At 37.0% G+C, this 16827-nt stretch overlaps 1 protein-coding gene across 36 annotated transcripts in view; it reads left to right on the top strand.

The window, feature by feature from the left end:
* LOC109712558 overlaps positions 1 to 14527 on the top strand; it is a 60950-nt gene extending 46423 nt beyond the window's left edge. For 8 of the 36 annotated variants that reach the window (XR_002216896.1, XR_002216895.1, XR_002216894.1 and 5 more), the window contains 4 exons: positions 2836 to 2939; positions 4129 to 4261; positions 8468 to 8515; positions 9384 to 9582. Coding sequence is in view for 6 of the 36 variants with exons in the window: in XM_020236175.1 (XP_020091764.1) it covers positions 1111 to 1302; positions 1406 to 1450 (237 nt within the window). In the remaining 30 variants the exon portion in view is untranslated. Of the gene's footprint in view, positions 1 to 1110; positions 1303 to 1405; positions 1751 to 2564; positions 2701 to 2835; positions 3056 to 4128; positions 4311 to 8467; positions 8516 to 9383; positions 9583 to 10708; positions 10778 to 12352; positions 12424 to 13400; positions 13736 to 14288 lie in introns of those variants that run through there. The other 28 variants (XR_002216880.1, XR_002216879.1, XR_002216883.1 and 25 more) reach the window with 28 other exon arrangements.

Below are 16827 nucleotides of genomic sequence, written 5' to 3'. Positions count from 1 at the left end.
CTTCTCACAGATTGGTGAGCCGCGGCGCCGTACGCCCTTCCATCATCGCGCGGCGTGGGTCTCATTATAACAGTATACTGCGCCGCTCGGCCGCGGCGCTCTACCTCCCTTCTCCTCTCACTCCTTTTGCTTTGTTCTCGCACTGGTTTATATATAATCTCCCTTGGTTGATAAGTTCCTTGCCCACTTTCTTTCCAACTTGCAAAGTAGGTTTCTATCTCTGATATTTTTCGTGCTGTGATTGCCCGTACAGTGGAGGTCTGGTCTTCTGATAGATTCTTCGTCTTCTTCCTGTTCTCTTCTCATATTGTCTGGCGTTTGGAATTTCATGTTGCTTGGGTTGTTGGATGCCTAATGTTTGCTTTGTTTATGGTCTGGGTCTTAGAATTTTTTTTAGGGATAATTACTTATATACCCCTCATACGTTTGGAAATATCCGATTTATCCATACTTTTTTTTTTTTTTCTAAAATACCCCTCATATGTTCCACCGTTATTGCAAAATATCCTCGCAGTTATCACCTGTTAAGTTAACCTGGGTTAAACGTGAGTTAAATATCTACCACAGTTAAAAAAATTAAAATGCCAATTTTGCCCTTAACTTAAGGGCAAATAAGAAAGGTTGGTGACGATAGAGGGGTATATTGGAAAAGACCAAAAGTCAAAATATTTTTTATACCCCTAACTTTAAGGGCAAATAACAAAAAAAAGTGATGGTAGAAGGGTATATTTGAAAGGGTAAAATAGTAATTTTATAGAGATAAAAGAGTTACTTAACAGATTTTAACTCTAGAGGTATATTAGAAATAGGTTGGAACGTAGGAGGGGTATTTTCAATATTATCCTTCTAAGAGGGGTAAATCGGAAAGTCGGGAATTTTTCAGGGGTATATAAGCAATTGCCCCTTTTTTTTAAATGAGATTTTTGTGATATCTCGGTTTTCCTCCTTATACTCATTTTTTTTTTTTTTTGGATTTTTCTCTATTTGCTGTTGGACGGTTTGTGAGAGTTAGCTTCTCTGTTGTGAATGTTTGATTAGTTCTTCTTTCTCTACTACAAGAAACTGATTGTCATATTTTATGCTGACTCTTATTCTGTTCACTCCTTACAGGTGGCGAAAAAATCTGTTCGGAGTGGACCTAGAAGTCATCATACCTGTATACAATATTTTTTCCTGGGCTTTGAAATTTGCTCTAATTTGAAGAAATGTCCTGTTTTTGTTGGTCGATTGGTCCTTTGCCTGGCAGTTTGCACTTTGTTGCTTCAGAGTGGAATTATGGATTTGCTGTTTATTGTTTTTGAGATAAGTTTTAAGACATTCAGCTGGCGTGGTTTTTTGATTGGTTTTTATTTCTCTACCGCAAGAAATTGTCCGTAATATTTTATGCTAACTCTATTCTGTTCACTCCTCTAGGTGGGAAAATAAAAGGAGGTGTTCACAGGGGAGATAGAGTTCACCATACCAGCCCAGATTCGAGGTGAGTAGGTGTGAGAAAGAAAAGGGGAAAAAGAAAAGGGGAATTAATAGCGGAAATATATCTGTGCGATGTGTGTTTTTGTACTGGGATGCTGTGCTATACATTATTTAGATACAAAGCACTGTCGAAGGGAAGAACGCTTTCATACTGTATAAAGCTATTATTCTTTGATTAGCTCTCCTATGTTTTGATGTATACTATTGTTTACGAAAACTAATTTTTATGGTTAAGTTGACACAGAATGTTATTTAAACAGTGGCGTTTTTTCTTCAAGTGTTAGTGGTCTCTAGATTTTAATAGTTTGTCCTTTGAGAAACTATTTTGTCAAATATAGCCGCAGCATAGTGTTCGTGGTCTGTAAACTACTTGGCTAAGCTAGAACAATTTCGTCGACCCAGGTGGCAGCAGCACAATATTTGACAAACAAATTTAAAACTTCTTTATTCTTCTTTCCATCTCTTAACAACCTACTTAGCTAAACTTCTTTTAATAGTTCCATTTAAGACTATAGAAGAATTATGTAATACTCGGTTTTCGTACTTGTGTCCAAATAATCATAGTGTTAGTGGTATGTAAGCTCCTTAGCTAAGCTTGCACAATTCCGCCGATCCAGGTAGCAGCAGCACAATATTTGGCAAACAAATTTAAAACTTCTTTATTCTTATTTCAATAACTCTTAACAACCTACTTAGCTAAACTTCTTTTAGTAGCTCCATTGAAGACTGTAGAGACCTGGAATTTTAGCTGAGGCTTATCGACAGCTCTGGAGAGTGTTGGGACAAGTTCGGGTCGCGTTGGCGCGAAGTGGACGCCAAACGGGCCTTGTGGGAACTTGAGAGCAGCGTGTATCTTGAAGATCTGCGAAATAGCAGATTTTCAGTGAGTTGTACCGGTACAAATCTGGGTTTGTACCGGTACAACATCGATTGCTATACCGGTATAACCACCAGGGCTATACCGGTATAGCCCCGCGCAGCTAGGCTCTCGGGTTGCCTGTTTGTACCGGTATAAAGTGGAAGCAGAGTGCAAGTTGACTTTTTGGCCATCTTGTCAAATCACCCCCCCTTTAACCCTTACCTTGGAGCAGAGAGGAGAGAGAGAGGGGAGCTTCTTCATGCTGCTGCTGCTGTGCTTCTTCTTCCTCTCCTTCTACTTCCCTTAGCAACCTAGAGTGTTGGAGGAGCTCAAGAGAAGCTCGAGCTTCGTCGACGACGCGCCGCGGANCAGCTTCATTTTCTTCTATCTTGCTTACCCTGTAGACTTAGTGGGTGGACCGATGTTGTTTAGGGCGGCACCCACTGAGGACTACTTGCTTTTATAGTAGTTCTCACGCCCTTTTTCTTCCACCGATATTGCAGGGCCTTCTGTTTCGGCTGCTGCTCCTTCTGAGGCGGATCGTGGGAAAGGCGTGACGAGTTAGAGCCTACCCTTCGAGTACAGTGCTAGAGGACTCCCGCTGCAGGTAGTGACAGTTTTTGTTCGGGCGCTTTTGTACATACAGTTGAACTCGCTGGAGCGAGTAGTGTTTTTTTGTATCCGTGGCTGATGTATGTATATAAAGTTTGTTATTTCTACCTGCTTGTTTATAGTTTACTTCAGCTCTATACTACTGCTTGTAGTATTGTATGTTTATACAGGTTCAGCTACGCTTCGTATACCGGAGAAATTCTCTTGTATACGGCGGATTTGTCGGCGTGCCCGAGGGACTGTGCAGCCCGGGGCGTGACAAAGACTACAGAAGAATTATGTAATTCTCGGTTTTCGTACTCGAGTCCAAATACGGGGGAGATAGTAATAGTTATGTCATAATTAAGAATCGTACGGGAAAATTATAATTAATTATGTCCTTAAATCTTCTTCACATTGGAGTTTTCTTTATTCCTTTAGCATCAACTTAGACTAAATAGTGCACATCAAACAAATTAGACTATAGATCCCGTGTCTAATTTTATCCATACATTCTTGAGTGTGTGTGTGTATATATATAAAATTACTTATGCCTCTTTTCAGATTTTTGTCATTAATGAATAGACATCTATTTTGTTATGTTCTCAGACTTGACCGAATCTTTAATATTAAAAAATTTATACAAATAATTTTTTTGTTTAATATTTTTTATTCGTCCACCGCGAAGCGCGGTCCTTAACTAGTGTACATTATTATAAGAACTGCCCATGAAAGCAAAAGTTGAGCGAGATAAATTTAACAAAATCACTACTGAATTTAACAGAAACTTCTAATTTGATTGATAAAAATAATGTATATGAAAATAATCAAAAGCACAGTAGGTATCAATCAAAAAGGAGGTTCATTTCAAATGACATACAGTTGAGTGTGTTTCCACACATTGTCAACTAAAAAAAAAGAACAAAAAATCCTTAAACCTCATTGCCTAAATAGCAAATACAAATAATTATATTCAGATGATTCAATGACAAACAACCCAACAACAAAGATACATATTTTAGCCACAAAGGAGATAATCCAACTCAAACAATTCCTATGAATCACATAAAAATCTCAACCTGATGCCTAAGATTGACTCATATCAATAGGAATGAAACAATAATATTATATTCAAAATTTACACCTTAAGTTCATTGTCGTTCCTCCTTCCCATCGGTTATCTCCTTCCCATTTAATTGCTTCAGTCGATTCCCAAGTTCATCTTCCAACCGATGCCGCTTGCCCCACTAGATGCCGCTCCGACTCCTACCGTGCGCTCTCTGGACGGAATATTAGCTGAGTTCATGGCCGGCTCTTCTTCCCGTTGCGCCGACCCAGGTAGCGATGCTTCGTTTCTGCTTATTGATCCCCTCCGGTCACGAAAATGGTTCGGATTCATCCCCCGCACTCCCTTCTTGCTGCCTATATAATATGCCCCTGTAAAAATTTTATTTGTGGCAAAAAAACTCTATTTCTCTGCTGGTGATTTCTTCTTCTCTGATTTGGTTTCAAACTTATTATTTTTAAAAAAAACTGAAAAATTTTATTTTGTCTCAGAAAATTGACTGCCTATATACGTTTGATCTGCGATTGATTACCTCATATTTTGTCAGTTTTTTGGTTTAATGTTTATATGTATACTAATTTTTTTGCCTTTCATTTGTTGCCATTCACCAATTATACCAAAAGGATCCATATGAAGTGAAATTCAACCAACTACTTGGTTATAACTTAATTGACTGATATTAGTTGACTGAAGTTGCATGAACTTTAACCTGTGATATAGTTTGGACTTGAACCAAAGTGATCGCCTGTATTGGCTTGCTTTCCACTGCCTGCAATATTTGGGATTTCTTTGTTTTCATTAGTTTTGGTTGCTAGGTAGATTGGTTTTGGTGGAATCATACATTTTGATCTGGTGTATCTTTTTTTGTTTTAAACAATTTGATTAGTGAGTCTCAGGATTGCTTTTCAGCTTTCTGATAGTTTACCTTATACAAATTATACAACAGTCGGCCTTCCTTGTCCTAAGGCCAATCTTATGTATTTAACTGCATCTTCAACTTTTAGCACTGCTCCATCAAGGCCTTGCTCCAAGGCCTACAGATATAAAATATAAGTTTTAGAAAACACTATCTCTAGGAATAAGTTTCAGTAAGCACCACTCATAAAATGCATGAGTAAATTTCCCAAGCTGGAGCAATGCAATTTCAGATTTGCAAGTTTTCGGACATAGTGTATGCCTTTGCCCATGCCCATGAAAATATCCAAAGACAACCCTTCTCAATTTGATACTAACTAGTGTTGATTTATGAAGTCAAAATGCATATTCAAGTTCTATGGACAAGCTGGAGCAATGCAATTTCAGATTTGCAAGTTTCCGGACAAAGTGTATGCCTTTGCCTATGCCATGAAAATATCCAAGCCACCCCTTCTCAATTTGATACTAAATACTGTTGATTTTGGATTAATAATTAACTTTGTCGTATCTTAGAAATGCAGAAATTCTCAAAGTTCACAATTTTTACTCTTGAGATGTGAAATTGGAATCCTGCCATCCCTACCAAAGCTGTCTTAGTGTGCTTTATGAAGTCAAAACATATTCGGGTTCTATAGACTGACTAAAGCAGCACAATTTCAGTTTTGCAAGTTGTCGGACATAGTGTATCCCTTAGGCTATGCCCATGATAATATCCAAAGCCACCCCATCTCAATTTGATACTAAGTAGTGTTAATTTTGGATTAATAACTTATTTTGCCGTATCTTAAAAGTGTAAAAATTCTCCCAGTTTTGGATTAATAACTTATTTTGCCCGTTTGCCGTATCTTAAAAGTGCAAAAATTCTCCCAGTTCACAGTTTTTATTCTTGAGATGTGAAATTGGGATCCTGCCATCCATACCAAAGTTGTCTTAGTGTGCTTTATGAACCTTTAACCTCGATTCCCTATGCATGGTGTCAAGGTAACACTGTCAATAAACCCATCATATATGAACCTCATTAAATACAGCTGTTTTTCTGTGCATTTGAAAGGCCTGTTGCGCCTTTCTAGATATTATGCAGGATTCCTGTTTACATAGAGCGAATTGAAGAAGCATTAACAGCTTTCTCATTAAATTGCTTCCAACAGCTTTTTACTGCAGTAGAAGTAGAGGGCTCAAAAAACTCACATGAGTTTTTTTAGAAGTTAGATCAAGCACGCGCTTAAGAGACCAAAATCATACATTAGAGAAGGATCAAAGCCGTCAGTTCTAGCACACAAACTTTTAAGAAACCACCCAAAGTTACCTAGAGTATAACAACCGTGGCGAATTTGTCTATTATTCTTTTTCTCAATACTAGGTTAAACTTAGGAGGAGCTAAAAGGGCTTCTACACACTGAAACAAAAAATAAAATAAGATTAGAAAAATTTTCTTCAATTTTGACCCTGCTATATCCTTAGAATTTCGAAAGATTAGAAATAAAATTTGTCCTGAGGATTAAATCCTTTAGTTAGCTTCATTTAGTTACACATGTTAATGAGGTTACGATTTTAAAAGTGTCGCTGATGATTGATGTGATGTTTTCTGCAGATTTTTACTAACAAATTTCACCTACTATGTTAAAATTTGAACTCCAATTAGAATCAAAAGTTCAGGCACTAAATTTGCAATCAACTCATTCTAGAAAAATTAAAGCAGCAATCAACTTATTTCTAGCTTTCCTGCTTTGCGAAGTTCTTCGACACAGCCTGCTCTGTAGAGACAATAGTAATTAAGGATGAGTCACAGGGTTTAACAACAATTCACCAATATAATAACCAATCTCAAAATTAGCTTGACCCAATCTACAAATGAAACCAATAAGAAGTACATATGAGTCTTGCCTCAGAGTTATCATCAGCATCTGTTACTCGCTTGAAATTGTACCAATGAATATCATGCTCATATTCACAACTTCTATCATATTTTAGTACTCGTGTCTAACCTATTGAAACAGAAACTTAGTAGCCAAATCCATAAATGTATGCATGTTGTATTCTATCATGTGTAAACACTTATGTCTAACCTCATGAAGCAGAAGCTGACAAGCATTTGACAACACACTCTGTTTTTCGACTTTAACAACTACTATTTCTGAATGAATTCCTCAATGCCAATTTTCTACATGGGATGCTTCATAGTATTTTATTTGTGTGAATTCACTTATATTGTTTTGAAACTTTGATGATAGATCAAATTTTCTGTTAATGCTACATATATTTGAGTAACAATTTTTAGATCGTAATAAAGCGAGACTTGATGGTAAAAAATATAGCTTCTTTTTTAGCAGTTCCAATCAAGTTGACCTATAGAACAGTGGCCTAAACTTTATAATTATTATTCCTTTTCCCTTTTCGAATAGTACACAAACTTTAGGTCCAATTAAGTAAGTTGTAATGCAACAGCACATTCACTTAACTACAGTCCATATATATAATTTTACACTCATTATTAAGTATAACGTTTTTAAAAAAATCTAGCACTATACATGACCTAAGTAGCTTCACCAGTTTTTTGTATAAGTGATTCCTGCATAATTTATGTATTTTGGTACCGTAAAAGAAGATCTCTCTAAGCTTTTTCGCCGCATGGAATCAACAAATAGAATTAAGCATAAAATTAGAACAAATAGTGCCTGGGGTTGTTTTAGGTCCTTCATTATTTGATTACTACAAAAGATTATGATTGTGGTTTGCATATTTTTCTTAAATATTTTTTACAAAATAACTTTGTTGATTTTCTACGATTTAAATACCATTAATCCACATGATCGTGGTTCGTATTGCGACCACTTCTTACTTTTATCGTTTACAGCTAGCTGCCTGAAAATGCGTACTACTAAATCTTGAGTATTCGTTTTGCTCTTGCCTTTGTTGATTTTCTACAATTTAAATACCATTAATCCACATAAGTGTAGTTCGTATTGCGACCACTTCTAATTTTAATCGTTTAATGTGTACTACCAAACCTGTAATTCTTTTGCTTCTGCTAGAGTTCATTTACTCCTAATGTTGCTGCTGAGTTTAGTGCAGCAATTTATCTTCACTTTTTTTTTTTTTCCTTCTTTATTCTTCCTTAAAGAATAGCTTATTTTTTTTACTCTCCTTACATTATCTAACTATTCCTTCTACTTATTAGGTTTTCTAGCTTTATTTGCTATTGCATTTTACTTGATGCTGATAAACTTGACCCGTTGGTAGCTTTACTTTAATATTAAACTAAGCCTTATATATTTATCTTTTTTTATCTAGCTTTCTAATATAGTATTTATGTTGCATTTTTCCTTTAATTCCAGCACTAGAGAGAAAACGACTGGTAAAATTACTACATGTTCTGAACTTTCGATCTTTGACTAATTTGCATTGGTCATTACTGTTTTGACTTATGAAAAATTTTGAAATATTCTTACTTAAAATGTTGAATTCACAATATTTGTAGTTTTGCTGTTGCTTCCTCTGTTGTCTTTGTTTTTTTTTTCTTGCATGGATTTCTAATCAGATATTTCTTGCCTTTTATCTTTTAGGTGATTGTCAGTGCATATCTGCATTTTGTTAAGAGATACTTGCTTAAGGTATGTACGAACTGTTTTCCTTAATAATTACGAATATTTCTTTGGCTATTAAGTTAGTTATAACTTTAGTATAATATTAAAAGATAAAATATTCTTCTAATTGGAAAGCTTATATATATACTTGATTGTTTGCACTACTACAGCCGTATTTTTCAAAAAGATAATGTTCGTTAGCTCTGTCGTTCTTATTGTTAGTTTGGTCTAGATTCTGAAAACGTAATTTTTGCATAATTGATTTAGGCTTAGATAATTTATTTTGATGAAAAGCTGTAGAGTTTTTCGTTGAATTTGGATAGAAAAGAGTTTTCTGAAATGATTTTCCAAAGCTATTTGACAAATTTTTTTTGATATTTACAAACAAATTTTTTTATAAAAAATTATTTATAAATACTTAAAATTTATTTTTTATTACCATATGTTCTAATTTGAAAGCTTGGATATATACTTGATTGTTTGCTGTATTGCAGCCGTTTTTTTATAAAAAGATAATGTTCATTGGCTTCGTCACTCTTAGTGTCAGTTTGTTTTAGATTCTGAAAAAATAATTTCTGCTAGGTTTAAATAATTTATTTCGGTTAAAAACTGTAGAGTAATCTGGTTATAAAATTTAAAAGAAGGAATTTTGAAATTTATAATTTGAAATTTGAAATTATAATTTGAAAATTAAAATTTAAGTTTAATTGTTAAACTTAAACTTTTAAATATTGAGATTTAAAATTTAAGATTTTAAAATCCAAATACAAGAAATATAAAATTTAAAATTTTAAATTTTAATTGACAATCAAAAAGAAAAAAAATTTTAGTTCAAAATAGGAATCACATTTCATTCTTTCCTTGATTCTTTACTGACTATTGCCTTTTCTTTCAGCCAACTCTTGCAGCCTTTTTTCGACTTTCTACAACTCTAAATTCCACTGTATCTATGGTTGCTCCTGCTATTGTTGCATTAACTACATATACTTTTATTTGTTTGTTACTAAAAAATTTTTAATTCTTCTCATGTATTTACTATTTCGTCTTTTTTTAGCTTTTTTTACGAGATCTCAAATATTTCTTCAGTTTAACCATGCATCAAATTTTCTTCTCTTATAGTTCTATTTTTTGTTCTCTTTATCTGTTCTCTATGTTGGAAATATGATATATTATTTACATTGTGATGACTATTATAATTTAAAGAGAATGAAGAATAAATTTTAGTACAAAAACTAAAGTTAGATATCGAATATTATCTATTCGCCGCATCGCGCGGGTCATTACACTAGTAGCTTATGAAAGGGCAACCCTAACGGAGCCCTCCCCGCGTTCGGCGGGGGTCCTGCGACTTTTCGCTCCTCTCCGCCTTCGCTACGATGGTCCACCTTCCCCCTTGGGAACGCAGCCGCCTTGCCGTACGGCGCCACGCCCCCCGCACTCTCCTTTCTTCCCTTTCGTCTTCGCCGGGATGGTCCGCTCTGACTTTTTCGTCCTCTCCGCCTTCGTTGCGGTGGTCGCCATCCTCTATCGGGAACGCAGCCGTCTTTCCGTACGGCGCGGCGTCCCCCCTTGCTCTCTCTTCGTCCTCTCCGTCTTCGCTGCATAGCCGCGGTTCTGTACGGTATGGAGCCCTCTCTCCTGCTCTCTCCCACGTATGTTATTCCGTCTGGCTTTCTGTACAAGCGGGAGGGCGGCGTTGTGCCGTCGGCGGTGTTGGCTAGGTCTCTTTCTTCATCGCACGTGCTTAGCTGTACGGTGCGGCGTGGGTTCTCCCTGTGGTTTGGGGGATTTCTCCTCCCATACCCCTTCCCTACATGATAGGTCATCTACCTCTCCCTTCCCCATACCTCCATCCATACCCCTCTCCCATGCTGCCACCTTGTACTTCCCTTTATACCCCTCTCCCATGCTTCCAATACCCTCATTTTTTTTTTCCGCATGCCTCCCTCACTCTCTCACCCTCACATAACCGCAACTCCTCCCTTCTCCTCCTCCTCCCCGCCCCCTCCCTCCTAGCCCTATTTGCTGGCTGCCTTTGATTGGGGCAGCCCTCTCCGTGATCAGGGCTTCGGTGGGGCCCACAACGCATTAGCGGGTGGCACGAGTGCGGGCGCGGCCGTGCAGGACCAAGCGCGAGCCGGTGCGGACGCGAGCTTGCGCAGGGCGGGCTTTTTTTTTTTTTTTGTAAACTTATAATTTGGCCCCTAGGGCCATCTCCAGCTCCCTTTTCTCCATCCTCTGCCCCGCGCGCCGGCGCCGACGCGAGCTCGCACACTATGGAAAAAACTGGTTAGATCTAACTCTTTATTTGCAAATTACTAAAAGCATATATGTGTGTGTATATATATATGTATATATGAACTATGAAAAAAAGTTGCTAGATCTAACTCTTTATTTGCAAATTACTAAAAGCATATATTGTAACGCCCCCAATAGTCCCACATCGGGTGGGATACTGATTCTGATAAGTTTATATGAGGCCTACACGCTAGTAATAATAACCGGGTTTAAACATTTTGGGTCGGTGGTTTGAGCCCAACGAGTTATTGTTGCTAGCGGGTCGGGTCGTTGCAATTGGTATCAGAGCCGAATACCAGCCGGAAGTGTGAGAGCTAAGTGCTATGCGGAACAAAGTGCTACACCAACAGATTTGGTGGGAGCCACAACTTGAACCCGTAGGAGCCACCTCTAGAATCTCACATCGCCTGGTCATTCTGGTCCTGGTCTGTCTGTGATCTGGTTTGGACCTGACGAGAACGTTAGGGTCTAAACTCTAAACAGGGAGAGTTTGTAACGCCCCCAATAGTCCCACATCGGATGGGATACTGATTCTGATCAGTTTATATGAGGCCTACACGCTAGTAATAATAACTGGGCTTAAGCATTTTGGGTCGGTGGTTTGGGCCCAACGAGTTATTGTTGTTAGCGGGTCGGGTCGTTGCATATATGTTGCTTCACTATCTCTTCATTTGCAATGTGAATCTTTTTCTAAGTTTCCAGTGTAGGATACATTAATTCTACACTTGATCTCAGCTCGTTTGGCCCACCCACCGGCCCAAAATGCTTAAGCCCAGTTATTATTACTAGTGTCTACTAAGTCTCTTATAAACCCAATGACAACCCCTTTACCATCCGATGTGGGACTATTGGGGTGTCACAGACTCCCCCCGTTAAGGCCCTGACGTCCTCGTCATCCGATGTGGGACTATTGGGGTGTCACAGACTCCCCCCGTTAAGGCCCTGACGTCCTCGTCAGTCCAATCACACACACAGCCCAAGATCACCAGGCGATGTGAGACTCGTCTCGCTAGCCCGTCATCCAGACCTTGGCTCAGCCGAGACTCGTCACACATGTCAGCTGGTGAACCGGTTCTGATACCAAATGTAACGACCCAGCCCACTAGCAACAATAACTCGTTGGACCCAACCACCGGCCCAAAATGCTTAAGCCCATTTATTATTATTAGTGTCTAAGTCTCTTATAAACTTAATGACAACCCCTTTCCTATCCGATGTGGGACTATTGGGGTGTCACATAAGCTATTTTAGGTGATTCTCTTTTTTCGTTTTCTTTATTATACTTTTCATTCTATGTTTTGAAGTGATTCATAGTCTTCTCTCTTGAAGTTGCCATTCATGATCTTTTATTCATTAAGAAAATTTATCTATGATGGTTCTAGCATTTACATTTTATTATTGGGAACATGTGAGGAAAAGCAAATAGTAACACAGGATGCAGATTTACATGGTGAAATGCCATTTGCATATAGTCTTCGTTGTTCCCTCTGCATAATAGTTATTGTGGATGCAAGTAAGTTATCTTCTCAATTATCTAATTTGGTACTAAATTATGATTATTCCCAGTGGGCCTCCCATGTCTACTTTGAAGCTAAGCGTGTCTATGCATTCAGGGATACTGTTTTAGCAAAACTCAGGTGAATCTGGTTTGTTCTATTTTTTCTTGCTTAGTTATGGTTGCCTTATGATTTCTTAAAAACTGAGCGTTTGCTAAATTTTGCCAGTATACTATAGAAGTTTTCATTGTTTAGACTTTTAATTTTTTTTTGCAAATTATGAATACTTTGTATACAAAATCTATATATTTACAAATTTTTATGGTGATAATTTTGCTTAATTTTGTGTTTTTTTTGCTAAATATTTGAATACATTTTATAATATTTGAGTGTTTGGAGAGTATTGGTCTGCCTATATATATTGCACACCCTTTGGGAACCCTAATCATATATTTTATCCATTATTGGATATAATATTTTCGCCGACTGCGGCGATATGATTTCTGAAAAAAAAATACAATCGCAGAATAAGTGGAGGGTATAATTTCCACACATAATGCGAGCGCGTTCTTACCGTTCCGCATTTTTTTTTTTACCGAAACGCATCATGCAGTCTTCTTGAAATATAAATCATATAGTTAAGGGTCCATGCAATAGGTTCTCTATGTCTTTCATATAACCAAAAAATCATCAAACATTGAGATTCAATGAATGAATTAAAGAGAAATAGTACAAAAAAATGCAGAAAAAAAATTAGAAAAGTTAAGAGCCAAAAGAAAAAAAAAACGAATAATCAGTGGATCCAAATGTTTCCAAAAATTTATATCTAGTGATAATCAGTGTGTGTGTGGTTCGACTACTATACTCTTATGAGTATAGGTTCCTTTGTACTCACGAGTTTTCGAATAAATTTTAAGATTAATTTCGGACTTAAATTCAAGATTTTGAATTTTTAATTTGGGATCTTATATGGCTTGAAGTTTGGTCTTTTTGCTGATTTCGTTCTTTCATGATTAGTTGCTCTTTTGGGACTTTGTGCTTGGACCTCCATTTTTTTGCCCTGTTTTATTGCTGTACTTTTTGAGGGGTTTTTCCTTACATTGCGAATCCTTGATCAGCACACAAATATCCTGAAATTGAATTTGGCGGCATAAAAGAAGCATCTGATCTACAAGATATAGAGGTGCCAAATACATGAGCAGAGGAAAATATTCATGATATAGCGATAAATCTACATGTGGCAAGCGCTACATGTTTTTCGAGAGTTGGGAATGTGATATCTAATACATATGTTGTAATGAGTGCATGCCATAGAAAAATTTCGCTGGTAGAGGCATGGCTAGCGATGCGAACTTCAATACTGTTGGAAGAAAATTTATGTGAACCCGATGCCGCGATGATGACGGTTTCTATTAATGTTTGAAGGATGGCATAGATTGCAACATTTGTGCAACCCCGCATTAATTGGAGACCAAATGAGCCATACTACTTATGGCACTACATTTCGATCCTACGACTTAGTAATTTGAGAAGAAATTACTGCGGCCTACTTTGAACTGCACGATTTCATGTTGAATATTGGTGTTGTTTCTGCTACTTATCTTAGCCGCGTCTATTTCATGTAGTTGCATGCTCTTTGCTGCCTGCCACTATCCGTTACTAATAATTTGTGTGTTGATCAATAGTATAGTGTTAAAATCTCCTGCTTAGTTGAGACCTTAACAGTTAGAGCTTGAATTTGTGGCCTAAAAAAAATGTTTGACATAATCGTGAAAATGCAAGCGAAAAATTATGTCTTTCCCTATAAATTTAAGGACATATCATACTTTTGGTTCTCAAACTATGATGCAGGTGATATTTTGGTTCTCAAACTTCCATAGAAATTTTTTATCTGAATTTTTAAATGATTATGATTAACTCACACAGTCTAAATTAAGTGACTAAATGCCCGTTTGTTTGCTTTTATGTGTGGGCGCATGTGGGTTCGTTGTTTCTGCTGCCGGCAGATTTCGAACAGTTCCATGAGTGAATGATTGGAACAGACCAATTGCAGTGTTGGTTGGTCGACAAATCTGAGCCTTATAGAATTCCTAGAATTAATTGTATTTGAATGCTCTTACTTATACTTTTGCTATTGTTTTTTGGTTAGTTTTTCCATTGCAGTTCTTTGCTATTTAAAGTTTCTGAAATTATGGGCAGCAAGAATATTTTTAAAGAAATTATTCAGCTTGAAGGTTTTGGATTAGCTGGTGATCTGTGATAAGAAAAGCTATTGTGCTTTTCTATACTGAAGTTTCTATTATTGGCTTCTTTGTGTCTAAGATTTTTTGGGGATTCTTTACGTCAGCATTGGGGGTTTCTATTCATTTTTTTTTGCTTTGGTTGATACATTTTCCTTATGTAGTTTATATTTGACTATAAAAGGTACTCTTGGATGAATGTTTTGTTTAATGATCAAAAACTAGCGTTGTATCAATTTAGGAATAATAATAATAATCAAGCTAAAAGGCCCAAAAAATTATAAATCTGTGTGATTATAGAAAGTAATCCGCCGCTGAATTGCCTGCTTGAAATAGTGTTAAGTCAGGTCAGTTTTCAGTAAACTATGAAAAAAAAAAAAAATGCTTAACTCTATTGGATTATACGTTGTGAGACCCCAGATAGTCCTATATATGAGGTATAATAGGGCTAAACTCTTAACCTGGCTCTGATACCAAATGTAACGACCCAGCCCACTAACAATAATAACTCGTTGGGCCCAGACACCAGCCCAAAATGCTTAAGCCCAGTTATTATTACCAGTGTCTAAGTCTCATATAAACCCAATGACAACCCCTTTCCCATCCGATGTGGGACTATTGGGGTGTCACATACGTAGAATAAAAATAGGTCCATTCCCAGCAAACTATCGGAAAAAAAACATGGACTATATTGTGCTATATGTAGATTCACTAGATTTTGTTTTTCTTATGTATAAATGTTGTTGCATAGGCTATTGTTCAACATATGTTTTTTTTTTTTTTTGTTCCTCCACATATTTTTCTACTGTGGCAAAGTATATGGTGTGGCCAAATCTTGGTTAAAAAAAAGGCTAATTCATATATTTTGTCACAGTAGAGATGTTGTGTGCAGTTGCAAAAAATCTATACGATGGAAAAACGTATAGAATTACGTGTGTTTTTCTACTGGTGTTGCGTAAATGGTGAGGTGTCATTTGGGTTAAAAAAATGGTTAGCTCATATAGTACACAACAGTAGAAATGTCTAAAACTATGGTATTGTCGACTTGATTCTAGCTTCGTTGGAGGGGTATGAAATTAGGTCCTCATGATAGAGAGAGATGTGCTTTACTATACTAAAGTTTCTAATATTGCCTTATTTGTGTCTAAGATTCTTTTAGGATTCTTTACTTGACCATCAGGAGCTTTTATTATTGCCTTTTTGCTTTGTCTGAAATTATATTCTCTTTTTGTTAGGTTCCGGTTTTATAATATGACGTAACATATTGTTGCTTGTGCTTTGCTTTGTTTTATAGTATAACATAACATGATGTTGCTTCGGGAAAACTTAGCTCTACTTAGAAAAAGCTGATACAAAGAGTGGATACTGCTGTGCTTACAACAAAATCTTGAATTATGCCTTTAGACTTTGCTTTCTGCTGTTTATTAATATATTTTTGTTCCCCACTTTATATTTGACTATAAAAGATATACTTAGATGAAAAGTTTTGTTTACCAATCAAAAACTAGCGTTGTGTCAATTTAGGCATGATACTAATCAAGGTAAAAGCCAAAAATACGTGTAAATCTTTGTGATTATACGAAGTAATTCACCGCTGAATCGAGAAAAAACTCTAAATTATATTGGATTATATGTAGCTTAAAAATTGGTTCGTTCCCGACAAACTATTGAAAAAAAAACGTTGGACCGGCGCAAGCGGGCGGCGTGAGCGGGCGAGCGAGGACAAGCGCGGGCGGGCGAGCGAGCGCAGGCGCGGACGCGAGCCGCACGGGGCGGGCTTTTTTTTTTTTTTTTGCTCTTTCTCCTGTGGGACCCAATCCTCTCTCTCTCTCTCACGCCGCGGGGCCAATTTTAAAATCCTTTTTATAATGAATGTCATTTTTGAAATCAGAGTTGCGGAAAATGTGCCATTTTTTTTTTTTTTTTAACTAGGCCCACGTGACGTACAAACCCGTCACAAATACAAAGTTCCTCTGTCCACTCGGACAGAGTCTCCTTTGTATTTGCACGGCGTACCAACAATACATAAGGATCTCAAGTTCTCAACCACAACCTACATTCACCAATCAACAATCAATTCATGCCATGCATTTTCATACAACTAGCGATCCTTAGAGATGATGCATGTCTCTAAACACTCCTTAGGCGCTGTATGATGCAATGCACAGTACAGCAAGCATCCTATTTGAAAGTGCTCTCCATCCGGAAGCTTTGTTTTTAAACTCTAATTCAAACATTCACAAAAATCATTTGAAAATCTTTTTAAAACTGTTTTCCACTCGGAAACTCCATTTTGAAAAAAGTC

This window comes from Ananas comosus, linkage group 7 (genome assembly GCF_001540865.1).
Source record: "Ananas comosus cultivar F153 linkage group 7, ASM154086v1, whole genome shotgun sequence".
In the NCBI taxonomy this organism is placed as follows: Eukaryota; Viridiplantae; Streptophyta; class Magnoliopsida; order Poales; family Bromeliaceae; genus Ananas; species Ananas comosus.
This window is presented reverse-complemented; position numbering and strand designations above follow the sequence as displayed.